The sequence below is a fragment of the Periophthalmus magnuspinnatus genome, chromosome 16 (genome assembly GCF_009829125.3).
Source record: "Periophthalmus magnuspinnatus isolate fPerMag1 chromosome 16, fPerMag1.2.pri, whole genome shotgun sequence".
Lineage (NCBI taxonomy): Eukaryota > Metazoa > Chordata > Actinopteri > Gobiiformes > Gobiidae > Periophthalmus > Periophthalmus magnuspinnatus.
Window position 1 is genome coordinate 21,649,024 of NC_047141.1, and position 27,256 is coordinate 21,676,279.

Genomic DNA, 27,256 nt, shown 5'->3' on the forward strand with positions numbered 1-27,256 from the left:
CGCTGTGCCGGATGTTCCTTTGGCACCAGTAACCACAGTGTTAAGCAATGGGGCTGCTGGAATGTCAAAATGTAGATGCATGCATCCACTCACAAAAGAGTAAACACTTAAAAGCAAGTAATCTCAACACAATATGTCATAGGGACTTACAAGGAATATTTGTGCTAGTCCCAAGCGTAACTAAATGTAGAATAAATAAAGATGTAATTTCTTGATGTGAGTCACAGAGGTTGGAGATACGTATATCTAATAATATCTGTTGAATTTAAATAAAGAGTATTGATATATAGTTTGATATATAATATAATAGAGAAGATAGTAAAAAGCTATAACAAATGCTGCAGAAATGTTATGGCTGATCCTGTGAACAAGACAGTAAAATCAATTTCTGTATTTTTTTGTGGTTAATTTTAGTCAAGAAAGACATTTATATTCATGTAAAGCAAATTTTGGATCAATTACTAAAATGTAGTTTGTGATTATCCCACAAAAAACATGAGGTTATTCATTATTGCCCACACCTTAGTTACAATGATTTACATGGCAAGCCCAGAAGCTGAATGAAGACTAAAATTATACCATGTACAAGAGGAATTCCTGTTTGCCTGTAGTGGACTAGTAGTAGTTTTCATAGTAGTAATATAGGCCCACAATAAGTCAGAGTAGTTATGGTAGTTGCAGCAGGGCTAGTTGCAGTATAAAGCACTAAGGTAATAGTTATAGTCAGGGCATAAGAATCTGCAGTAGAAGTGGGCATTGGAGTTGCAGCAGTAGTAGTGAGGTTATTACAATTGTCAAGATGTTGATGTAGTAGCAGCAAAAGTGTTAGTAGTAGACTTAAACCTCTGCTTGGTTGCCTGGAGTTACTTTTGTCCACCCCTGAGGGAAGAAACCAAAAGGAATAGCAAAGTTGTGAATATGATACGTGTTATTTTATACCCTGACAACAAACTGAACATGGGTCAACTGGTGTGTCTGAAATGCACAGGACAGGGGGAGTAGAGCAGGAGGAGCTGGGTCGACAGTCTGTAGCACTCTCACCAATACCAAGCCTGGAATTATCCTCTCAGCAGTGGTTCGGCTCAGGCCTCACCATCTCTCACCACCAGAAATCAATGGCTGGAGGGACTTTCATTCAGTGCAGTGCAAGGGACCCACCTGCACAATGACCATAGATAATTTATTCTACTGAGAAGACAGTTTTGTGAGCTGTATGCTAAAATGATCACACTGATGACTGAATTTTATGCCTCTGTTTTGCATTACCTCGCTAGCTCTATATTAGATTAAATAGCAGGCAGACAGAGGTGAAACGCGTCCAATTTTCTTATTGCACCGCAGTAAGTTGATCCAAGAGATTATTTTCCTAAAAACTCAATGTATTTCAGTAATAGATATCTTCTACTGCCTGGGCTACTGTGTTCAGGGCATGGCCATAAATATACAGTACATTCACTTCCATTGACAGGACATAGAAAGGACAGAGGATAACACGTTCTAGGCAAACACAGCTATTTCTTTTGGTGGGATCTTCTCATATTACATAAGCGCTATTGCAAAAACCACCATTAAAGTCAGTCAGAGGACAAACAGTTAAAAAGATGACAAATGTAGCCACAGTATTAGATAGTAATTTAAGCTTAAAGATGCACATTATGTTAGAGAAACGTGTCTATCCCAGGAGCCTAGAGTTTCAGTCATGTTGGAACATCACTAGCAAAAAGAGTTGCAGAGAATACACAATGAGCTTGGACAAAGACAAAGAGTAGAAAGGGGGGAAAGTAAAGTAGCTTTGTAGTTGAATTGTTTGGATCAAAGGTTCTACCACCAGCAATGGCCTGCTTATGTGAGTGATGCTATTGAATGTGATGGGGAAGACAATACCTTTCTGAACACCATTGATTCTATGCTTTGGATCTTTCTTGTTGATATCCTGGGAAATGTCTTTTTTACTTTGACATTTTAAATTGCACTTCTTTTTTTGTTTCTTTGAGCCTGATTGTTGGTAAGCCAATAGTAGTCCCTCTTGTTTTATACTTTGAAGTTTAAATGAAATGGCATATTCAGACAGTTAGAACACAGTGGAAGCTTACAATTTAAATTACTATATATGTTATAGTTTAGTTTTTAACCATTAAAACCGATGCTTTCTGGTCTTAGCTAATTCACTCAATCACAAACTCCCATTTCTCCACTTCATATAATCAGATAATCGGTATCCGGACCAGACGTTGTTACAGATGGAGCTGCTTAAACACAGCGCGCCTCACTTCCAGACACACAATCTGGATTCTCCCACAGTCATCGAGAGTCAAGAAGTCCAGAGGAACCGCGCGGAGACTGACGAGCCCAGACAGAAGGGAGTAGTGGAGGAATCAGACACACTCGCGCCTCCCTCCAAAGCACCACCACAAGCTGTCCATTTGAGTCTGCCAGCCCCGCTCCACTGCCCAGCCTTAGATAAGCGTGAGTCTGGCTCTGTGCGTGAGATGTCTTCGATTTGTTAAGTTATATGGATCTACCAACTTGGAGCCTACACTTCTTATTTTTCCGATGCTTTTATACCATTGTGATATATTAATTCTAGGCTCAACAGGTTAAAGATAGTCTTCCAAGATTTTTTTCATTGTAACTAATCAATTATTGAAATAGTCATCAATAATTGTCAAATGATTGTAATCTGTTGTATACCAGCCTCTAAAACATGCCATACATGCAGTGTGTTGGGAAAGAGTTTTATTACTTAGATAGAGAGGGAATTACATCAAAGTGACAGGAAATGGCTAAATTGTGTGTTTTTTGTTTGTAATTGTACTTGATTAAAATGGCCTCAAGCAGCATCACTTTATCCTAAACCAGGTTTAATGTCGCCTTTTGCGATTTTATAGCCAGAACTACTTCTCTAGTTGATTACCATCACCCTTAGATAAGCTTTAGAGCAGAACTCCTCACCCTTTTTTTTTTGTTCTTGGAAGGCTCAGTATAAACATGGGATATCTTTCAGAATCTGGTTGAAGAGGTTTGCTAAGAAAAATTGTCTTAATTCTCATGTTTGCTGTTTACCAGGTTTACACTATATTTTATTTATTTGTATTTTTATTTAAACCATAGACTGTATATATAAATGGACATAGCTAACCCGCTAGCCGTGATGTTCAACATAGGAAGTGGCTCCATTTCACTATCTATTCAAAAATGGTCTGTTAGTCTGTTCTACATGATCCTGGTATTTTTATTTTATTAATGTGTCCTTAAATCAAGATATGAACATTAATAACAGACAAATCAAGCACATTATTTCCCGAAGTCACTCCTCTTTGGTTACTATGATATTCTTGGTCGGAATTGCAAATATGGAACTCGCCTCCAAATTCTCTCCTATATCTGCTCACCTCAATGAGCTTCATTTGACTGGAGCCGAACGCTATGGGTGATGCCGCACTCACTAGGTCCACTTCTTTATATAGTCTATTTGAACACAGATAGTATTTTCATCTGTGGCCTGGTACCAGATGCCTTGCAGCACGTTTTTGGTGGTTGTTGGGGACCCTTGCTTTCGACTGTCCTGTCATATTTTCAGTGTTTCTGTAGCATTGTGAAATTGGCTTCAAAAATACTAATTCATAATTAATTTATACTTGCAAGATAGGGTCTCTAGTTGTGCCTGGCAGCCTTCCCTCACTTTCCACCCTAGAATATTTTTGAAATCTCTCTCCAACTGTGCCATTTCTTATATATATTTATTAAGTCATATGGATCTAAATCTGTTTACACACTTGTCACTTGGCGCCCGTATGGGGACAAAATGCAGATCTTTTAAAATGCAAATTCCAAGGTCCCTGAAATACACTGACAGCATAATAGACGATTGTTGAAGTTGGAGGTGTCTTGTGGGCAGTTTAAAGTTCTTCTTATCCCCACGTTTTAATGAGGTGTCTATGAGGGAAATAATTTATGGTCCTTAGGCGTAATGGCAGAACTGAAGCCACAGGATAATATTTCTCACACATATTTATGTCTACATTAGATGAAAGTTTTTAGCCAAGTATTAGTATTAAGTTTAAGTCAAATTATTTTTATTGCCTTTGGTGATATTACAGTGTGTATCTCATTCTTGACTGGGCAATTAGAAGCTGGAGTTGTAATGTTATTAATAGTTACATATCATACAATTTGTGTTATAAGGAACACTACTTTAAGTCCCTGCACTAGTAACAATTATTATTTTGTATGTCCTGTTATTACTACTTGCTACTTAAAGCCAAAATATTGACCTAAAAACTTGGATCACTGCATCGCTTGCATTAATTATTTATTGTTAACTAATCCAATGCACTTACTTCATTATTTAGAAATTGTGTTTGAACTTGGCCCCTCATCTTCTTATGCACTTTAGTGTGTTTTTCTCAACTGTAAGATTAATCATGGACCTATATACCAGCTATACACACAACAGTATAACTTGCAGAATTTAAAGTATTTGACAGCAGCTGCCTGGATATATACCAGCTCACAAGTTACTTAGTATTCCCTACACTTACCGTAAGCTGCAGTATGTTCACATACATATTCCCAAAGGCTTTCTATGTAAAAACACTTGCATGGTCTCTCCCCTCCTTTACTTTCAAGGAAGGGTAATCCCTCTTGTAGCTAATGTGCTGTGACATTTCATGCTACAATAGGATTTGGGAGACACTGTATTCTCATGGTGCCAGGTCTGCCTGATAACCTGCGTCTGTCGAGTGACTGTGGGCTGCGGCAATACTACGACTTTTAGTTTCATCTCACTTGGGAAAATCTCAAGGTGATGTTTCAATTCACTGTTTGTGGCACAATGTCAATACACCACAATGACCTTATTTTGTCCTCTGCTTGTTGTCCATAGCTAATAAGAAATCATAATATTGCACGGATTGATTTAATGGATTTAGCATCACACTGGTTTTGACAGCAAAGGATTGGGTCATGCCCAATTCAATCCCTATGCTAACTGCACTGTGCAAGTGTGACACATGCAATACCATAATGTGACGTTTGGATTGCCTCACCGCTGTCTGAGCATTTGTCAAACATTCCATATTGACAGAAGGTTGAAAAGAGCTTATCCTATGTGATTAAAATAAAGATTTTTATGCTTTCCTTTCTAGCAAGCAGCTCACCAAAGGAGAAGTAAATTTGCATTATAGATCTGATGAAGTAATACAGTGTAAATGCATGTAACTGTGCAAGCATACACCAATGAATTAGAATATCATGGGAAACTGAAAATATAAGAGAAGCATATATTCAAAATTGGCGACAACAGTGTGTTACCTGAGGATGTTCAAGATAGTGGATTTGTATAGGATTCAATATGTCATTCACAAGTAATTCTTTAGAATAGCAATAACTTTAAATAATTTACATGGCATAAATATCTCCTTCTGTTTAAAGAATCGAGATATGCATACTTGAAATAAATTACTAATTAAATAGGCCATTCAGTATCTTACTAAGTTATTTTTCATTAAATTCCAATGCTTAATATCTTCAACAGAATGCTTATTACTGTAAAGTTTCCCTTCCCAATTATACGTGTGAATCTTTTCTCAGGTAGAGGTGTAATGATGACAGAGAACTGTGTTGCCTGGTTGGTTGGTGTGAAGGCCGAAGTGTTTATCTCACAAACAGAGCTGATGTGAGAGAGCGCGTGGGGGCGGATCGTGCTCAGAACCTTCAGGCTCACATACACTGTATACTGCTGCCAGATGCCGTCAGCTGGACAAGGCCCTAAGCAGGAAATGTAGGAGAAGATAACAGCTCAATAACATGCATGAGATTATATTGCAGATTTTTCTTATCAGTTTTAAAGCACAATTTGAAGTTATACTGAAAGGCTGATTAGATTTAAATATTTTCTAATTGTAAAATACAACAAAATGTGATTTATCAGTAGAGCTAGTGTTATGGTCTGTATTTAAGGGTGATTTCTGTTATAGGCAAAATTCTGAGGCCTTTTCACCATTGAAAATACTGTATAAATACTGTATATTTTGTTTTAAATTGTTCATTGCTATGACAACAGCACCCATTAATATCATATGGGCCTTAGATGTTACACAGGCAAAATTTTAGTACTACAGAAGTAGACATTAAACTTTTGACTTCAATTAAATATTTTTGTTTAACTTTAGTTTAACTTAGTTTTACCTTAATCTTCAATGTGTCTGAACAAGTGGGGACTAAGATGCAGGAGGGCTAACCACTCTGCCACAGTTTAGACCGTGCTTAGAATTCATTATTCTTCAATGATCGTGACTAGACATAACAATAGATGTTTGTGTGAGGGGGATTGGCCACAGATAGGGTTGCGACAGTTTGCGTCACACAGATGAGGTGTGGTTGGATCCAGAACGTTACACCATCCATCATATCTCCGTGTCGGCAGGCATGCCTGTCTGTTTTTGGTCATTGTGAACATGGGAGTACTCAGTATGGTTTACTGCCCTGGGGATATAGTAGAAGGACACGGATGATTGTTGCATAACAAAGTGTAAGAACAGTAGTTATCAAGTTGAGTAGCACTAGAATTTTTGGCTGTGGTACAGCACAGCACGCTTTTATTTTTGTCTGGTTAAGATTATAATGGAGGACCTACATATCTGTAAAAAACTTCTCCTTTCCTTTGACAAATTTTCCACATTGCTTATGCATCCAACAATACATATATTTAGTCTTCTTTTACTATATACCTTATTGCAGTGATATCTTCCCAAGGCAAGGACATCCTGCACGATGACAGGCAATTAGTTGGTGACACGTTGCAGAGGACATCAGTGTTGAAAGTTCACATTCCCATAATAATTTGGAAAGACATTTTTAAGCTATACTTGCTACACTACAGTTGCTTCACACTTTTAATATACACAATTTTCCTCAAGTCTAGATTTAAAACTAAAGAAGCTCATACTATATATAACAGTCCCTTCCTTTGCTAAGTGCTGATTAGTAAATGTCCCGTGAGTTTTGGTTGAGGTCACTTGTCATCGTGGCTGTCTGCCTGTCTTCTGGATCCTTGTGGAGAGCGTGTGTAGAGAGAGTGTGTCACAGCCCGATCAGAGGCGACAGCATTGGCGTGTGCGAGTCCCCCCTTCCACCTGGAGGGGCTGCCCATGATACACTGTCGCCAATTTAGCTTGAGCTCAGCTGCTAAGAGGCTCCCCGAGGTATGTCTGTGGATGTGTGTGTGTGTCTTTGAATTAAGCCACTGCGCCAATTAAAGCATTGGACTTGGTTTTTGGTGGGATGAATTATTAACAGCAGAAGTGACCTCTCTAGTGGCCTTTTGTCTCTCAATACATTCTCGATTTCATCCCTCAAAATGCTGCTTTTGTCCTTGCGTGACCTGAAGTTGAATGTTTTTTGGATCGAAATGGAAGTTCTTTTGGAGTTGTTTGATGTTTGAAAAGTTGAAGATTTATTCCTTTACTCGGTTTTCACCTCAGATTGAAAAAAGATCCAAAGTCCAAGTTTATGATTTAGCAGCAAAGCATATTGGGCCATTTCTTTTCATTCTGTTTACTCCGCTGCCTCTCTCCACTTGGAGCGCAGTCTTATATTTCTCTTTCAAGATGTGTTTTCCCTGACTGAATAGTTTGGTATATTTATGCCCGAGGATACAGCTTGATTGTTGCTCTATGCAGCTGCCTTCCCCTTTTCCCTATAGTGTTCAATAGCAAAAGCATGTTAGCCGGTAATGGATACTTTTAACCTTTTCCAGGTAATTTGATAAGGGCTTTAAATCAATCGAGGCTCACACACAGAGTCTGGGTTATGATCGGTGAATACATCACTGTTAAGCTATTGTTTTTCAAACGACTGAAGCATGTCTCCCTCTGATTGGATGAATGGTTCAATACCGGATTGTGAATTATAAATGTGCGCTGCCATGTGTCATCTCTCAGAGGCGCAAAGGAGACGAGAGGCTTCAAATGGTCCAAGGGTCTAGCTGTATTTAACACTGGAGTTATTTCAGTCTTTTAACAATTCGACAAAAGGGATTGCCTGAACAAAATGGTGAAAAATCTATTCAGTTTGTACTACTACTAGGTGATGTACTCATTGCAAATCATGCTGTTGTTTAACACATTTTGTTCAGTTGAAAACGAGGATACTAAGCCAGATAGGGCCATTAGAAGAGGCATCATTCTTCACCACCAAACTAAAATGTATCCAGTTCATTTCTAGGCCCAAGACAATATCTAACATTGCATGAATGGAAAATATCTGCTATTTTATGCAAATTGCAAATAATTGTTAGTATATTTTATGAGCCTATTGTCTAATATATACAAGAATAATAAAAGCATCAAATAGTCTGCCTTTCTCTTTTGTGTATCATGTACTTGGATTGTGTAGTTCTACAAACACTTTCTTTCCAAGCAAGTATGGAAGAATGATTTTTGTGACTCTGTGTTAAAATGCCTGACAGTGTAACAAAATAATTTCACCCAATTTGTCACAGCACATCTATTTCCTACTCCACTGTATCGTTTCCATTTTGATGTCTGATAGCCCACCTCACAGATATCAAAATATAACAACTTCACTTCATCTTGCCTTTGTTCCCTGGCCTATTATGGATTTTCCCTGCAGATATCCTGAGGTCATCTTTTGATTTCAGTCAAAGGCCTTGGATCCCACTCGCTGCGTTATTCCACTCTGATCTCTCTGGCCCGCCCTCACCTTCGCTGTCTCCTCATATGCCTCCTACTTTCTTCTCTCCTCTGAATATTTGCTCAGTTCTCAGATTTGATGAAATAATTTGATTAGTGCAGGGAGAGAGAAGAAGCAGGAGGCAGCAGCGTGGGGGCGAGTGAGGGATCGAAACACAGTCGTAATGAATGGTCAGTGACCTGAGGAGCAGACAAGGTAAAGATAAGAGTAGTAAAATTGGACGTGGTCCATGTGAAGGAGGTAGACATATTGAACTACGCTGCTCTGTTACACTAAGCTTTAAATAGTAGCGCTTTTTTTTCTTTCTAACTCACACTAAACAAACTGCACAATATTTAGCGAGACTGAACAGCCACATACACTATGATCAGTTTTGGTGCAGCCTTGTATAATGACTATTTCGCACAATTGAGGGCGCTAGAACATAATGGTCTCTGGTCTGTTATCATGAGTTTACATAATTTATAATAATATAGTTGACATCTGTTTCTATAATATACAACAATACATATTCAGAGCTTGAGGTTCTTACTTTCACCCTGCATAGCAACAGTTTTGCATTTAGCACTTTGAATGCTGTTTGCAAATGAGCAGCAGTTTCGCCAGATGAAGTGAGTAAAAACACTAATAACACATTTATACATTACGTCTGGGAAATATTAGCATTGTATCTATATAATTTCACATTTTATCTATTAGCTAAGGAGCCTATGTTGTTTTGGATGGGTCAAGCGGCCAATGTGTCTGTATAATTGTGTCAAAAATTCTTCCATTGAAAGACATATTTATCTCAATGTAACAAATTTACAATAAAGACAAAAAAAGTTTTCCTTTACAGATTCCTTGTTAAATGAGATGAGTAATTCCTGTCCTGACTAGCAAACACACAAATTAATGTGGGCGAAAACATAGCCTCCTAAAATAGCCATGATCAGTGCCTCACAACATGCCATATGCACATTTATTTTCTGTGCTAAATAGTTTCTCTACATAATGTTCACCCTTTTTTTTACACTCCTTACTACAAGTAGGAATAAACAGTCTGCTCCTAACATCCATCTCCACTAAATCCATTTATGCGACTGCCATATTGTTGTAATATACCACTGTTGTTCCATATCTACACAAACAATCTACAGTGCTCTGGTATTGCCTCGTCTATAGACACATTTTAATTGATTCTCTAATGAGAGTAGACAATACGTGCACATAACAATTCCTTTCCTTTTAGCTGCTCATTGTTGCCGTCAGGAGATACCCACCCACACACAAGCGCACGCCAAATCCTATCTTTTTACTTCCTCATTGTTGCCGTGGAGAAACATTATTCCGTCTGCACACTTATTTCTATAGTGTCCATTCTTTGACCTAGCGCTATATAAGCATTTTCTGTCTCTCCTCTTATTCTGATGGTAATTTGGACGTCTGAAAAGAACTGGTGCTGGATTGTTCCGTCTCATTCAACAAAATACGCTAAAAAGTCATTCCTGGGATTAAAAAAACGGTAGATTTCCAGGGCTCTGTTGTCATTTGTGCACTTGCCTGTCGGCCCCTTCCGTTCATATGCAAATGAGGAAGTGCTTGATTGTTTCCTCATATTTTAATCTCCTGCTCGGTGCTGGAGCGAAGGAGGGCAGGAGAGAGGAGAGATGAGAGCGCATGCTGCAATAGGAAAAGATGACAGGTCAGGGGAAGCTGAGGAAAAGGGTGAGGCAGGAGGTAAGGAAGAGGTGGGGGAAAGCAAAATGTTTAACAAGAAGAGTGAGAAGGTGAGGAAGAGGCGGGCGAGTGAGGAGGATTAATACATACAGAGAATGGATAAGAGAAACAAGATAAAAAAAGCTATTCCGTGATAAGCTTTCGTAGATTGTTCATTACAGTGTGGCGCAAACATTTTAGTTGTAAAAATTGCTTTCAGATACTAAATATACTGACTTGGATCTTGGCTTTAATGAGGGATTTCTGAATTGTATTAATTCTCAATTTTGACAAAAGATCAATCTTCTTCTTGTACCATTTTCTCTTTGCTTTGATTGATGAGAACTGAAGCTTCACACACTAGACTTCATTTATTTTGGTACATTAGCTGTTTTTTTTTTTTTAATTGTATATTTTTTGCTTATTATACACAATTCTTAAATGCACTTAATTGAAAGAAAAGAAAGGAAAAAACAAAACAAAACAAAGTATATCCATTGCAATAGTCCCCACTAAGCTATATTCATCTAACTAGACGGCAAGGTGGAAGTGGTGACCGAGGGGCATCAAGTGGAGGGGCAAAATAGACTTTCTTGAATAAACTCGCTGCATTTGCATAAATATACATAATAAAGGAGCTGTGCGCAAATCCCCTCTTCAATATGCATGTTTTTCCCTTCTTCTCGTAACTCACATGCAAGAGGTCATGCAATTAAGAAGGAATAATGTTGCACATCGTTTTAGGAATTATTCAAATCATTGTGTGGCCTTAAGATATCATGTAGTGAAATGTTTTACTTGGATGATGTCACTCAGACCCAATTTTATTTTATTTTCTTATTTGTTAATTTGTAAATGTATTGTGATTTTGTTATTAGTTTTTGTGTGATTTTGTTTATGGCAAAGAGTCAAGTTGGTAGATGTGGTGATAAAATCTGACCGAAAACACTCAATTGTCCCTGTAAGTAAACGCTTTCTGCTTTTGCCACTCTGCTATTCAAGCAGGCCTTCTCCAGATTTTTTTTTTAGCTCGGTTCAGCTACTAAGATAGCCTTTTCCTTTTTTCTAAGTTTATATTTTGCCTATGATTATCTTTTCATTATGACTCCTTTTAATAGATGGCATAAGAGTCTATCAACCCGCAAAGCCCTTTGTATTTACTGATGTGGTTGAAGTATTGAGTTAGATAATAAGGTTCATTCTGTGGTTTAGGTTAGATTGTCTTTAAAAAATATTGCAGTTGCAGGATGCGCTCAGTCTCCAGTGGTCAGTATCAAAATGGTCCAAAGAAAGACCAGCAATGAACCCACAGCAGGTGAAGCACACTTGGGGGTCAGAGTTGTGTCGTGTGTCTCTTGTTGGTCCTGATAGAAAGTTACAGAATACACTACACCATTGTCTACTGCATCTGGGACTGCTAATTAGACAGGTGGTCATCGCAAAACATAGCAAACATGAACATTTGGCAGGATGTATAATGTTATGCTTAACTTGTGCATAATGATTATCTTTGAATTTTTATTTTTAGTTAACTTAAGAGCTGTCTGTCTGATTGTACCACAGAGAAACATTACACGCTCCATTGCACAGTTTGTTGAAGTCCCATTACCTTCCGCTAAACACTGTAAAAGTAAATGTACAATTTATTGCATCTAGCAGCGTTGTACTTTCTGTCTTTGAGAGGCTTGTGTACTTCTTTTTTTCATTTGAAATTATCTTGTTAAACCGGCAAAGTAATGCTGCCTGCTCGCTGCGTGCTAAGTGCTTTTCACTGTTCATGCTCTCGAGATGTAAATAGATGCAGATGTAACAACAATAACACACGGTATGCATATCACATCTAGCCAGATTGTAAGTGCGGTTGTTGCACTAGTTTGTATTGGCATTGTATGCGTTTTCCCCTGCAGTGAGAGCTTTGACCTGAAGAATAATAGCAGTTCAGTCCCAAGTTAAAAAGTCATCCTGGAAACCGCACATAGCCTACGCCTCATTCTTCAAGCTGGCTCCTAAATAGCCACAGGAATTCACCGAAAGTTCACCGCGGACCAACAGTTGTTCTCCATCATCTCCTTATCTCTCAGGAGGTCAGAGCGCTTTGAAGCCAAGTGGACATCCTCCTGGGAATGTTTGTGCATCTTGTTTATGGCGGTCCGAAGGCTGTTGATGCTGGTGTTGTGGATGTTAACTGGAGGAGAGAGAGAGGCGGGTGAAAGGGGGGACGGGGCATTGGGTTCTGTGGCGACGCACCCAGGACAACCTGATCCAGAGAAGACGGTGACAAACAAGGGGAAGCGATGAGGGAGAAGGTCAGAGTGAGGGAGAGAATGAAATATAAGTAAACAGCTAGAACTTTAGAAGATTTATACAGTTACTAGTACAGTATATCATATTAACAATTGTTTATGTAATGTAAATGTATATGTGATTTGTGCACAATATCTTTCCTTTGGATTTTTAGCACTGCCAGGCAAATCATCTGTCCCCATAATATGATCATCCTTTCCAAAATATGTTAACATTGCAGAAAGACTACAACCAGTATTGGAAGATGTGATTTATTTGAAAGTAGGGGTGGGCAATTAGGCCCGTCATGATAAATACTATATCAACTTATCATTCAGTATATTAAAGCTGGAACAATATATTTTGGGGCTCAATATTTATCTTGTGTACATTTTCTCTGTAAAAATAGAGAGAATTAGTATATTTTTGTCGTAATAGAGTTTAGGGATTATCTTGCATTATTGTTATTGTGTTCAATTTTATCATTTATCGTAGTATGTCTCTGTACCAATTTGTTATTGTGATAGGCCAATGGGCAATATGGCAAAAAATAACCAAATCACAATTCATGTACAGTTTGTTCTTCTATTACCTTTAAGTCATCTACGTAATAATGAATAATGGAGAAATAATTTATCAAAATATGCTGAGAAGGATAAGATCACAATTAGATTTTTATCACCATATTGCCCAGCCCAATTCGAGGGTATTCCCTGGGCATTATTATGTTCAAGGTCTTTGCAACTCATTGTAAAAAAACATGCACTCCCGAACTAGAAGATTGATAGTTTCAGACCGGGCTCTGATACTTTGGTGGGTTTCTGCCCTTCGTTTGCAGCTTTCATCATCCCTTCTACCTGCAGTTTTATTCTCAAAGTAAGCTCACAGGGGGCAAAACAAACTTGCAGACAAATTGCAAGCTACATCTTTATATCCTACTCATCTTTCAAGTTGACATTTATGAGAAATCCTATACTGCATTGTACTTTGTATTTCATTAAATTCTTTTCTCAATAGTCTCAGCATTAACTGTTCTTGTCTCAACTTATTTTGCTATTACCTTGCAAAATTCAGCTCATGAAAATGTCTCTGTCTCAGCGTAGCTATAGGCGACCTAAAGACAAAATATCTTGTCACATAATATAGTATTTCGGCTACGTTATGACGAAGTGTACTTCCAGTGATAGATTATCCAACTGCATAATTAAAAACATGAAATAAAGTACTCTTTTTAATCATATTTTTTCATACCAGTTTTAGAGCTACTTCTTTAAATTCCTAGAAACATTTTTCCAAGGTTACTGGCAAATACTTTGGCTTAATTTAGCCTGTGGTGTAATGTGTGAAGAGAGATGTTCTATTAAGAGCCTTGTTTCCAGTCCGGTTTGTTCATAAGCTCTTCCTTCCGCTGTTGTAAGAGAGAATCTCACAGTCTGGTCAAAAATAGTCTGCATTCTTTCCTCTGCGTTTCAGGAAGGGACCACAACAACAACTCCTCCTCTATTGATTCATATATCCCTCTTCCTATGTCCCACAGTCTAGTATAGTTTTGTTGAATTATTCTCGATGAATGTGTTTTGTCTTGCTTCATTGTTATTCATCTTGTGGCTTTCACCCCATGTTAACTCCACTCTTCCCCATTGTTGCTTTGTAGATCCTATGGTCCATCTCCATACTAAAGCCACATTGAATTTATACTGTTGACATTTTGTCTGTCTGAACCTCAAACTTTTATTTATTTTTGCCTCATGAGAATGCAGCAGTTTGTTGTTGGGATCAATATACATCAATTGAAGCTGAAGTTCTTGTTTTAAGTACCGGTATAAGTGCCATATAGACATAAAGCTATTGTTTGTTAGAAAACCCAGTTGGGAAAATCTAGCTAATATACCCTAGAGCTTAAAGCACAGTGGGTACAGATCATGCAAACATTTACAATAAAAGCAACCACCCTGTTTCATCTTTAACATTGCTCAAGTTGTCTACCCTTAGCATGACTCCATGAGACTCTGCACACACTATATATCCCGTTTCCATATGTAGAGTACCTATTCACTATGTAGCATACAACATTTCAGGAGGAAGTTTGTTGCTTTTCTCAGCTTGACGAGATCTCCCAAAATCATTCCACTCTATGTTTGCCTTGTGTGACAGTTTGTGTGTATGCCTCCAAGCCTTTTCCCTCTACATGAGCCGCTCCACTGTACTCACTGTGTCAACAATACCAGCTGAGAGGCAACCTTCAGTCCACACACTGCTGCACGTTAATCCTTAAGAGAAAGCACAGGGAACACAGAAAGGAGACAAGGAGGCAAGCAGGAAGGAGAGGGGAGGAAAGGGAGTGAGTGGATGAGCGATGTAAAAGGATATAAGGGTGAACAGAGCAGCAGATTGGACAATGGCAGAGTCCAACCTGACGATAAGCAGAACCAAGAGAGATATCTGTGGTTCAGAAATGTTACTATCTCTGACACAGTCCATAGCCCACAGCCTTAATGCTCTTTAAGCAGCATCATTTGACTGCACTACAAAGAATCAGTCACAAGCACGGCTTTAAGCGAAGGCAAAAAGAAGAACATTGTTTCTTTTTGCTTTCTTTATGAATTTGTCTGGCGTTATTGATTACATTGTAACTTGGGATGCATTTTTTGTTTTATTCACAAGTTAGATAACACTTAAAAATAATGCAAATAAGTGCAAATGTAAACTTATTGCTAGCTTTTTTATAAAACGTATGTTACTAGGACTGGGCGATATGACAGATTTTTCTTCTCATATTAGCTTTGACTTATTAAAAACAAATAACAATAATATTTATTCCATGACTATAAATAATACTTACTTTTATTCATTGACATTTATCTCAAAAATAGTCAAATTGGTTCCTCTAATGTTTGAAATGTGTCCCAAAACACATGTTTTTACTGACAGAGAATTGGCTGTAGACCTGTTAATTAAAAAGACCTAATCTTATCACTGACAGCTAGAAAAAATTAAATCTTTATTGCGATTAAAATGAGATTAATTGCACAGCCTTAGTTAGTATCATTATATATGTCCATGTTTGCACTTTGTCCCAGTTTGTTGTTCTGTGTAAACCTCAATGGGGTCTGGTGTAAGTCTGCGGTTTATGAATGACACGTCACCACAGCACTGAATCCTGTTAGACTGTCCCTGTTCTGTGTGTGCGTTTGTGTCCTGTGCATTTGTGTGTATTTGTGTGCAGGGGGAAGTACAGGTAATGGATTAATATCAGAGCTGGCCGCGGCTCTACACTGCAGTTCGCTGACAACCTGTCATTATCACAAACAGCTCTCACACTCCTCTGCCAGCCTGCACTCTGGTACACGCATGTTGAGTTTCCGTGCTTCTTGGGGACATTACATTGACTTGCATTAATTTCCTGGAGACTGGTCTTAACCTTAAAGGTGAACTATGTCATTTTTCTATTGGGCAGTTTGCCTCTTGCTTTTCTCCATGGTTATTTTATTGCTTAGCCTGAAATATTCCACAGTATGGCATTACAATGTATGTGTGGGGAAGTCTTCTCCACATTGAACAGACCTGCAAGACCTAGTGGTGCCACCTGTCTCCATGGAGATAGATAAGTTGAATTATGTATGGTTAAACATTCCAGACAAAGCAGTAACATCTCCTTGGAGACTAACAGGTGGTGGACCCGAAAAGTTACATAGTGCACCTTTAACCATGGTCACACCGCTTGCCTGACTTTAACCTGTTTACCTATTTTAACCCATATCTGACCTTTAAATCATGTAGTTGATCTAATAATAAAGGAATTTCATAATTAAGTAAACCAGGCAGGTCTTCATGAATTAAACGTGTATCCAGATCCCCACAATGAGATAAATACCTGAGCGCACACACATTCATGGATATCTGCTGTTGGTGCCGGTTCTTCCTGCCACTGCTGCACTTGTCTCCCTCCTCCTGGCGCTGTGTTTTTCCTGTCCGTGTCACTTGTCATTAGAGCATACACAGGAAGTGGCCTGTGATCTTCAAGAGCCGCAGCAGTTTACTTTAACTCACTGCATCTAGTTTACAAAATGCGACAAGGCAGACAGCAGGGTATTTTAAGTCATTATTTTGGCAATGCGAGTCCATTTCCCCCCCAATTGATTTATACTTATTTTATCAAAGCAATGCTGTACCTTTTTTATTTACCTAATATCTGTGCATCTATTTTTTACTTTCTGATCAAGATTCATAGACAGGTCCATAGCATAGACATGTACAGAGGGAGAGTGAATGTTTTAGTTTTAGTGGACAGGTGAAGGTTCAAGATAACAGGCCATCACCTTTAAACTGTATTGTATATAAAACCTGTGTGAAGTACACAATAGAAGTATCCATTTACCTTAAGTAGTCCTCTTAAAAATAATCTAATACAGTTTGCTGAATGCAGTGGACATCTTGGTTCCTTGCATTCAATCTGTACTGCCATATCCTTCCAACCAGAAACAGTAATTTAAACACTATTGAGTTGAGTAATTGAACAAAGAAGGAGGAGCGGAAGCATTTGGGTAAGTTAGAGGTGAGCAAGTCAAAACCAGTTAAATACTCCCAGTCTTATTAGATATATACTTTCTTTAGTTGGCAAAAAAAAAGAAAAAAAAAGAGTGTGTGTGTGTGTGTGTATATATATATATATATATATATATATATATATATATATATATTATATACATATACACACACACACACACATAATATTATAATGTTAATAATAGCTTTGAGCTTTGTAAACTTGATGTTATTTAAGACATTTTCGAAACTGTCAGTTGTCACAAGACAAATGTGAATGAATGAGTCTTTAATTTCATTGTCACTTCACTAAAAAGACACATAAAGACAACTTAGCGTACAATAGAAATAATAACTGCCTTCTTTTATAAATATTGGTTTTAAAATGCGCGACACCAATTACACATATTCATGTGTTTCTTTTTAATTTGGAGATGAAACTTAATAGAAAAAGATGATTCAAAAACACTGCTCCAGAGGAACTGTGGAGGCAGATTAACTGGCACAGCTTTTGGTTATCCATGGAGCTCAGTGGGAAGTGAAAATAACATGATTTCAAGAGCCTCCATTTTGCTGATTGATTTCTGAGATAATAATTCTGCTTTTTGTGGTTTTGCACAATAGGTGTGATGCTCAAATTAGAAGACATTATGTGAGGTTTATGTAGTTCATATTTGTTTAACTAAGAAAAAAATGCTTTTTTAATCTCTTGATTACCCTTGACATCTATGCAAATGAGAGTGTGGAGGGAAACATACACATTATGTATTGCGCGAGCAGTCTTTATGGTGTATACATTTGTTCCCTGTATCATTCATATCCTCCTAACTTAGGTGTACGGCATAATACTAGCTGTCACCCCACTTAATAGGTTTTGCGGACAAACCACAACTTCCTCATTTCAAATGACAAGACACCTAACTCTTATGCCTTTTGCACTGGGGTATGAATGTTTTATTTGTTTTATTTTTTGTTTTTTTGTTTTTTTGTATGTGCCTCTAATGAAATCAAAGCAGCATCTATTGCCAGAAGAATTACAACAATCCTCTCTTTTCTCCACAGCAGTCCTATGCTCCTCCCCCGCCACCCATGGCTCCGCCCAGCCCCGGTACCACAGGAGGAGGAGGTGGTGGAGGTCAAGGAGGAGGGCTAGTGGAGCAGCTTAGTAAGACCAACCTGTACATCAGAGGCCTCCCCCCGGGCACCACGGACCAAGACCTCATCAAACTGTGCCAGCCGTGAGTTGTCCATTCTATTGTATAGCACCACGTCTACCCCCACGCTCTTAAAAAGTCTTATTCAGTAGCCTGGGTTTATTTGTTGAGTTCTGTTCTGCTCATGGTAATTAGTTTTGCATGAGTCCAACAACAGCGTCTAATGAGTATCAACAGTGTGCTCTTGACCTCTGCGTTCCTCCTCGGCACTTCCTCAGAGGAAAAACACCACCCAGCGGGGCCTATCCCATCCGCTGCTCTCTCTCTGGGATGGGGCTGTTTGAGAGACTAGCAGCGGGTCACTCCAGCCCTTCTCTAATGAGTGTAATAGCAGCAGAATTAGGCATAGTACAAGTGCTCCAGTAAAATGAGCACAAAATAGGCACCGTCCAACGGCTACTCGTAAATTATTTCAACTGACTACTACTAACTAGAGAGCATTATTCAGGTGAATTTTAAAAGTTATTTTTGAATAAAATGCTCAATTTGAGAAGCGCAAGATTTCTTCTGTCTATGAATAAATTGGATACTTATTTATACACCCTAGCAATAATTATAACTAATTATATATATATATATATATATATATATATATATATATATATATATATATATATATATATATATATATATATATATATATATATATATATATATATTTATACACCCTAGCAATAATTATAACTAATATATATATATATATATATATATATATATATATATATATATATATATAACTAATAATTTAATATTAGTATAATAAAGGCAACACAACTATTTTGAAATAACATTAAGTTATTTCACACCAGAAATAACTGTATTATTTATTTATAAAGGGTTTTTACTTATTACAACCACTGTTAGTCGGCCATCATTTTATGTAACCTAAAAGAAGGATAAGTGAAAGATTCATTTGTAGCTGTGTGACTGATATTTGAAACAGGCAGAAGTCGGAGCACTCTGAAATTTACACTTGAGTTTGACACTTTGCTAAGTATCCCCAGTACATTTCATTCCCACTTGTACTTTGTGGACAAACACAGTCTGCACCAAATGTAATGTGAGCTATAAAGCAGCTTCTCCTCAGAGAGCCCGTATGCCTTCAGCTGCTGAAGCAAATTATTCAGTGTAATTGGAAAATGATGTATTGTGCTTAATATTCCTCTGCTAAAGCAGTTAAATTATCGAAGTGACATTTCCAATAGATTTAATTGATTTAAGGATGAAAAGAGAAAGCTGCTGATACACATCGGTCCACTATGGCCTGGCCTTCTGTGCGTCAGCTGCAGTTTAAGCCCCTTGTATTTCAGATTTTGCCCTGGAGGTCTTCTGGAGGAACACGCTGAAAAATGGGGTCCAATAAAAGTTTCATTAGAGAGACCAACAGTGTGCCAAGTGCCAGTAACATTTGAGAAAGGTCAGTGGGAGAGGGCCTATGTGGCACATGGGCAATGGTCTGGCATTGGGTTTACATAGCTCAATCCAGGAGAGAAACGTGCATTGAATTTACATGCATGCATCTGGTATAGGCACAGAATGAGTAAGTCATCAAGCCAGCTTACACAAACTTGTTTTTACATCATGTAAAAAATAAAACCTTAGCAAAAGGCAATAAAGATAATAAAGTCTATTGTATAAAATGTATGTTATGCAAGCCAACTGGTTAAATACATACATGATAATTATTAAGAAATTTGCCATTATTTGAAGAAATTCAAATCCAAATACGCTCTATGTAGAATCATGATTCAGATAAGACAGAAAACAAAATATTGTATCACCATATCTGTCATTTTGCTGTTTTAAAGGTCTTATATTATGCAAAATTGACTCTTGTGAGCTTTTAGCCACGTTTGAATGTTATTACCTTATCAAAAAAAAAAAAAAGAGTTTTGTTTCCCAGAGTTTTTTTGTTTCATTCACACATGTTTGAAGAACCCTTATAAAGCTCAAAATGAAATGCTCTGTTCCAAGTACCAAGTCATAATGTCATGACTTGGTAGTTGTCAAGTTAACAACTACGTTTTACATTTTATTAAGTAGAGATTGGAAAATCCAGGGCTGAAATTATCCAAATTACCCTAGTGAAGGTGTATCCTATGTTCCACCTTGTGTTTAAAATCACAAGGTGGAACATAGCGTCTTCTGTTAGAAAGAACGATGTTTATGCATGATTTGTGTGTTAAACATGTGTGAATGAAACAAAACACAACTTCAGGTATGTTTATGATGAGGAACAACATTATAACATAGATCAGAAAATAGCATAATATGGGTCCTTTAAATAAAAAAAGTTAATAAAAAAAATGAATAAAAAAACAATGATACAAGAAGCAGCTCTCATGTAGTCTTGTGTATTACTCGCCAGTTAGATCTCATGTTAATACAGCATGAATGACAGCGATTTGTGAGTCCACGACACTATATGGCAAGCGCCCATGCAGAAGACACCCCAAAGAAAACATTATGTGATTTATAGCCCCATAGACACAGAGGCATTCAATCGGCTATTGCTTTGACTCTTTCACTGCGCAGAGTTAGACAGGGTGACAGAGGGACAGTCCCACAGCGCTCACTCTCGCCCCTGTTGTTACTATTCTTTCTTTATTTCTTGCCAAATTGTCCCCTTTTTTCGTTCTGTCTTGCCCGTACATCCTCCTTCCCTCTGCCCCCTCCCCTTCCCTGTCGCTGTGCCAGTTCTCCGAGTGTCAGTGAAAAGTGCTGTTGTCAGCTGACATTTCCAATCACTCCCTCGGTCGCCCCAACTATGGACACACTTTTAACGTCTGGGGACAGAGCGGAACGTGAGAGGAATCCAGAGAGCTCCACAAGGGCAATTTAGCGCCAGCTTTAGTCACACTTCCTCTCTTTGTCAGCGGTGGAAGTTACTAGTTACAAATGAACCAACTTAATATTTAGCGGGGGGGTACTGACTGAGTTATTAGGTCGCTCGTCTTATAGCAAGGAGGTCCCAGGTCTGATTCTCGAGCTGGGTGGGGCTTTCTGTGTTGACTTTACATGTTTTGTGTGTGTGTGGGTGGGTACTCCCGTCAGCCCAAAATATGCACATGCAAAATCCTCTAACTAGGAAGCTGTGACAAAACCTAGCGCAAGATCTGAAAATGGGTCCCACTGCTAATGACAGGTTGTCCAAGCAGCACTGAAGTTAGCTGATTTAGTGTACATTTATTCATGATTTACAGACACTGACAGAGTATAAGACAGGTGGCAGAGGTGTTCATGTTCTCTTTAGAAGTAACACGGATGGATATAGGACTGGAAAAGAGTACATTGTTGGATGTTGAGATTGGGGTTGCCAGGTAGGAGGTTCATATGTCAGTTCAGCTCATCTTTACAAAAGTTACCATATGAATACTAGTACGTTTTTGAAAGACCAAAGAGGTGATTTATAGATGCAGTGAAAAGAGGCATGGCTTGAGACCACAGAAAAGGAAGAGATAGGTAGTTTTGCATTATATCTTTTACTTTATTTTAATGCATTCACTAATTATATTTTAACCTTATACTTCTTATATTTGGGTATTAATAAGAAAGCTGGTATTTCTTTCACTTGATGTATATTTTCGATCTCATTATATTAAAACGGCAACAGCAATACCTTTATTTCAGTACAGACTCTTGAAAGTCTTCATCTCGACAGTCTGTGATGTGTGATGTGATATTCACTTTTCCAACAAACCCAGATTGTATCTTAGCAGTTTTATGGGTGAAATTTGTGGGCAGGAATTAGTAACACTCCGAGGAGCCAATTTAAAATGGTTGGGAGAAATGGGTGTATCCTGCAGAATTATAGCTGAGGGTGCAGTGGAGTGCAAACATACACCCCATTTAGCCCCACATGAAAAATGGTCTTTAGTCTTGTATTTGTTATTACATAAATCTCTGTGTCAAAAGTTCCCACAAATTTTTCCATAAACAGTATTAGCTTAAGGCAGAAAGTGACCAGCAACTTTTATAGTAACCTCCAGATGTTGCCTATAAAAATGTATAATTTTCTCTTTATTTTTTAACATGTTAGTTGTTTTCTTAGTTTTCTGTTAGTGAGTTGCATTCTAAACTTTCTTGTATTTGAACACTACTGGATTGTCTGCCTATTCATCGTTTCAAGTTACTGTTTCTAGGTGACATTTGAGGACTTTTACTCATTCAAAAGATATAATACTTTTTGAGCTGTCTATTGCCATGGCAACGGTGCTAGATTTTTATCACTCTGAAACCTATCAGTTGTATATTTTACACCAGCTGCCCTTTCGCAACTTTTTTTCCAGGATTGGGACTCATCCACAGAGCACGCTGGCTGAATACTTTTATTTTACTTGCATATACAGGCCTATGTAGTACTTCTTCTCCTCTGATAACTTCCCTAAAAAAGAACCCAATTTTTTAGTCATACAGTAATTTACCCACTTAACCATTATACCAGATTGCCCCACAGCGACTCAGACTCCATGAAGAGCCCTTTTAGCTGATTCACAGAACATCGCCTTTTCATCAGAGAAATATCCCGACACTCCTTCATTTCTTTATGGCTCTTGAAGATGTTAAACTACATATGGGGAACGGATCCTGAGGCTTCTGAAGCTGCCTCTCTCTTCTCTGCTCACTGTGTGCTGTCTGTTTGAGTGTAACTGGCAGCGAGGGGGAGAAATGAGGGAAATGTAGCAGACAAGACAGCTGTATCGGATCCCCAATTAGGAACATAGCGCACTGAGACCAACCTGCAACACGCACTCAGAGAAGCAAACTGTATAGGCGCACCATTTAAAGATACACACATTATGTTTCTATATATTCCTTTTGTTATATATTTTGAATGTGGACAAATCCTCCCGTGAATATTGTGACTAGTCTATGACGGGTTTTGCCTAAAGACACAATGAACCGAAATAAGGTTTGAACCTGCAATCGCACGCTTAAGACAATAGCAGTAGTTTCAGTTGGAGCACTGCATTGTAATAAGGTGGCAGCAAGTCCAATAGAAAGATATTAATTCTAGGACTAGTTACAAGTATGGATGGGATGATAAACAATAATATCGTTTATCATGATAAAGAGGGTTGACAATAATAGTTCGCAGGACATTTTATATAATCGTGATAATCGCCAACAAAGATAATCATCATTATATCACCTGAATGTTCAGAAAAAAACTACTTATCCACAGGGGAGTCGATGGGGGGACAAAGGGGTCTGTTGTCTGGGGCCTTAGAGTCTTAGCGGCCCAGAACTGGTCCATCTTCATATTAATTTGTATTACGGGGGGCCATGTGTGGTTTATTGCCCCGGGCCTTCAAATTCTTGTTGACAGCCCTGCTCATCCATAATATTCTGTTAAAGTTAGAATTATTCATATTCATAACAATTTTAATCATTATCGTGATATAATCATTAATTGCAATTATTTTGGTCATGATAATCGTCATGTAAAATTTAAATATCATCACATGCCTAGTTACATCTACTGTATTAGGGTTGCACAATTTGGGGAAAAATGTATTGCAATTAGATTTGTTTTAAAAGTACAATTGTGCATAAAAACTCCAGGATCACAACCATTTGAGAGAACAAGTGAAATTAACTGGTTAACTAATACAAGAATTCTGTGAGAACATGAACTGAACATGTTCGTAGAGGTCTAAAATACAATTCAAATGTTTCTATCAAAAAGACTATGGATATTTTGTTCTTTCTAGTGGACACTAATTGCAGCCTTTGAGATTGATTTTGGTAACTACATTCTTTTGTTGTGATTTGATTCAATATTATGTGCAGCACTAGTATTCCAGTAGAATAAAGAATTATAGAAAATGTAATTACCGGTACAATTAAAACAAAGATGGGGAAAGTATAACATTGGAAAAAGAACGAGCAGTTGGTTTCGTCACAAATTGCATGATCTTATTTTTTTCCAGATCTGCACGGAATCTATAGCACATAAACATCTCCAAATGATGTGTTTGTCTGTGTGTGGCTCAGCAGAGGCGACATCAAACGAGAGCATCTATAGGCAGTGAGTTTTTTTTTCCTTTTTCAGTGGGGGAATGAGAACCCAGATCTGATGCTCCCGGGCCCCTCTGAGATCTGTCATTAACACTTCACACACAAACATACACACACGCAGAGATTGTGTCGACTCTGCCAAAACATCGCTCTGTGCCGAGTTTCATATTGACATTTCTTGTCAAACACTGACAGTCTGGGAAATACTGTCAATTTCACTCGTCTCTGTGGCTCTCTCCTCTGCCATTCTTTTTTCTACCAGGGCATTTCAGACTATTTCGTAGTGGGGGATCAACATGTGAGGCAGGGCTGAATGATATTGTAAGGCTCAGAGTCACATAGGAAGACGAGGTGATATAGAGATCAAAAAGCTTCCCGGTCAAATGAAGGATCTTTTTTAAACTGTTATCATGTAATTTACATTCTGTGAAACTTAAAATTCCATAAAAGACCATACATTTTGAATTTCATATTTTAACTTTAATAAGTAACAAAGGAAATAATTGACAATAATTTTTTTTAAGTTTTCTGCTTTTCTCAGAATGCCAGCTTTGTTGTCATTTGGGGTGGGTTATCAGTTACTCTTTGCTGTGTATGTGAAGTAATTATTTGTGGCATTACTTGAGTACTACACCTCTACTTGAGTAATTGTGCTAATTGTACTAAACTACAGGGTTTTTTTTAATGCCCTACTCAGTTTTTGGTTTCTCTATCCACCTCTGTGTGAGGTTGGGTCAAACATAAATACATAAATTCCAAAACAGTATTTACCTGTGTTGTACAAATGAGACACTCTATCCAGAATTTTGTAATTACCAGTTACAATTTATTTGCCACATTAGCTCACTGTCGATAAAATATTCCTTTACCATCGAGAGAAATCATGCATAACTTTTGATTACATCGTGTTGTTCATTTCAAGGCCTAAGCATTGATCTAACTCCACCTCCACAGCCCCGTATGACGCACACACATACATACACACTCATGTACACATACGCACACACACACGCACACGAGTTTGATTTCCAGTGACAAAACAAACTGCCAAACTCGGCTGGTCCTGGAGAGCTTTGTTTGCACACAGCACACACATGCACGCACTTGTAAGTAATCACTCCTACACAAAGTACGCACTTCTTGAAACACGCACACACACGACAGGCGGAGTCACACAGCAGTACGTGTCAACAGAAAGCCAGATATTGCCAGATGGTGTGAGTAACGTGTGTTGCTTTGGTGTTTTTGATCTGCTCTTGCCTTGTTTGTGTGTCTGGATATACAGTCTGTGTGGGCCATTAGAGCTGACATTTTTCAGGTTTTCTCCTCCGTCATCAGGCGTCTACAGGGGCAGACTGTGAGTCCTGGACCTGCTGCGCCAGACTACAGACCAGAAAGCGTGCATTGTCAATATTATTTTATACAGAAGTGAGTTTATTATTTGTCCCATGTTGAAACCTATAGCCTGGCTAGTCCTGTTTTATGAAGCACGAGTCAGGTTGGCCCGTAGTGGCAGCACGCACAATGTCCTCTGATTTATTTACTACACAACGTATCTATGATGACTTTTCTTTCACCTTTCCTTAACCCTTATAAGATTTATGTTTTATGTTGTTTGACCTTATTACAATTGTTTTATGTCTGAGATACTCTCAAAATAACTGCCCTATGCTTTCAATAATTATTTTACTTGTTACTTGTTCTTAAACTTTGAATTTGCTGTATTTTGCTTAAATTGAATATCTTATATTCAAACACAATACCTTACACTTGTAATGTGCTGCACAGGCTTGTCAAAGCCTCTCAAAGTGCATCACACTGTGGTCATTATTCATAGTCAGTGATACTAAGCTACAGCTGCCCTGGGGCAGATTGGTCGGTCGAAGGGAGGCTGCTCCAACCACCACTAATCATTCACACACACACACCACATTCATACTAGGCCATATGGGTGTCTTGCCTAAGGATACAAGGACAGAACTTGGTCCAAGTGGGAATCAGTCAATCTTCCAAACTTCAGGTCGGAGGATAGACTGTTCGACTGTTCAGGACTGTTGCGACTGTCGCCACTGTCGCTATGGCACTGTTCAGCATGATTATTGCAAATGTTCTGTATTTATTTCTGATTTGTCATGGTTTGAAGGACACCACACAAGAGTTAGATGCTTTGTATTTCTTTTAGTTGAAAAGTTATTGTTCGGACTAAGTGATAGATTTACTATACCATGTTACATTACTTTGTAGTTGATTGTTTACTTCCTCTGCCGAGCACTATTGTCTGTGGAGAATTACAGTTATGGAAAGTTGGTTCCACTTATGGGTTGGTTTCCCAGCAGGGTTTCCCACAGCACCCAATCATTAAGGAGCCCACCAGTGAGGCTCACAATGTGCATTTATGTAAAATGGTTGGATTTGGAACAAAATGTGTTTTGGTTCTGTTAAGATTGAAATGCATGTGTTACTTAATTGTCTACAAAACAATTTTGAAATTATTACTTTGAACAGTATTTGAACCTCAACCAAGACATTTAATGTCATATTTTCGCACATTATTGTACGCAATATGAAAAGAAAAATATTAAGCTAATAATTTTGTCACTATTTCCTACCCCTTGTTGTAGTGTATCCTTTGTGCATTTGAGTGATTTGTTTACATGTTTATGATTTACAACCTTAAAGTGTCACTTTACCTCAAATTTAGTGGGCAGATTTTTAGTACAGTTGTAAATTGAGCACATTAAGTATTTTATGATTATAATCCTGCCAGCAGCTAAAAACAC

The 27,256-nt window shown here is 38.1% G+C and overlaps 1 protein-coding gene across 1 annotated transcript in view; it reads left to right on the forward strand.

Annotated features, from left to right (window-relative positions):
• Positions 1–27,256, forward strand: part of LOC117383375 (RNA-binding motif, single-stranded-interacting protein 3-like) — a 118,277-nt gene that overhangs the window by 13,497 nt on the left and 77,524 nt on the right. Inside the window, exon 2 of the mRNA XM_033980539.2 lies at positions 18,304–18,479. Within this exon, the coding sequence (XP_033836430.1) occupies positions 18,304–18,479 (176 nt within the window). The remainder of the gene's footprint in view (positions 1–18,303; positions 18,480–27,256) is intronic.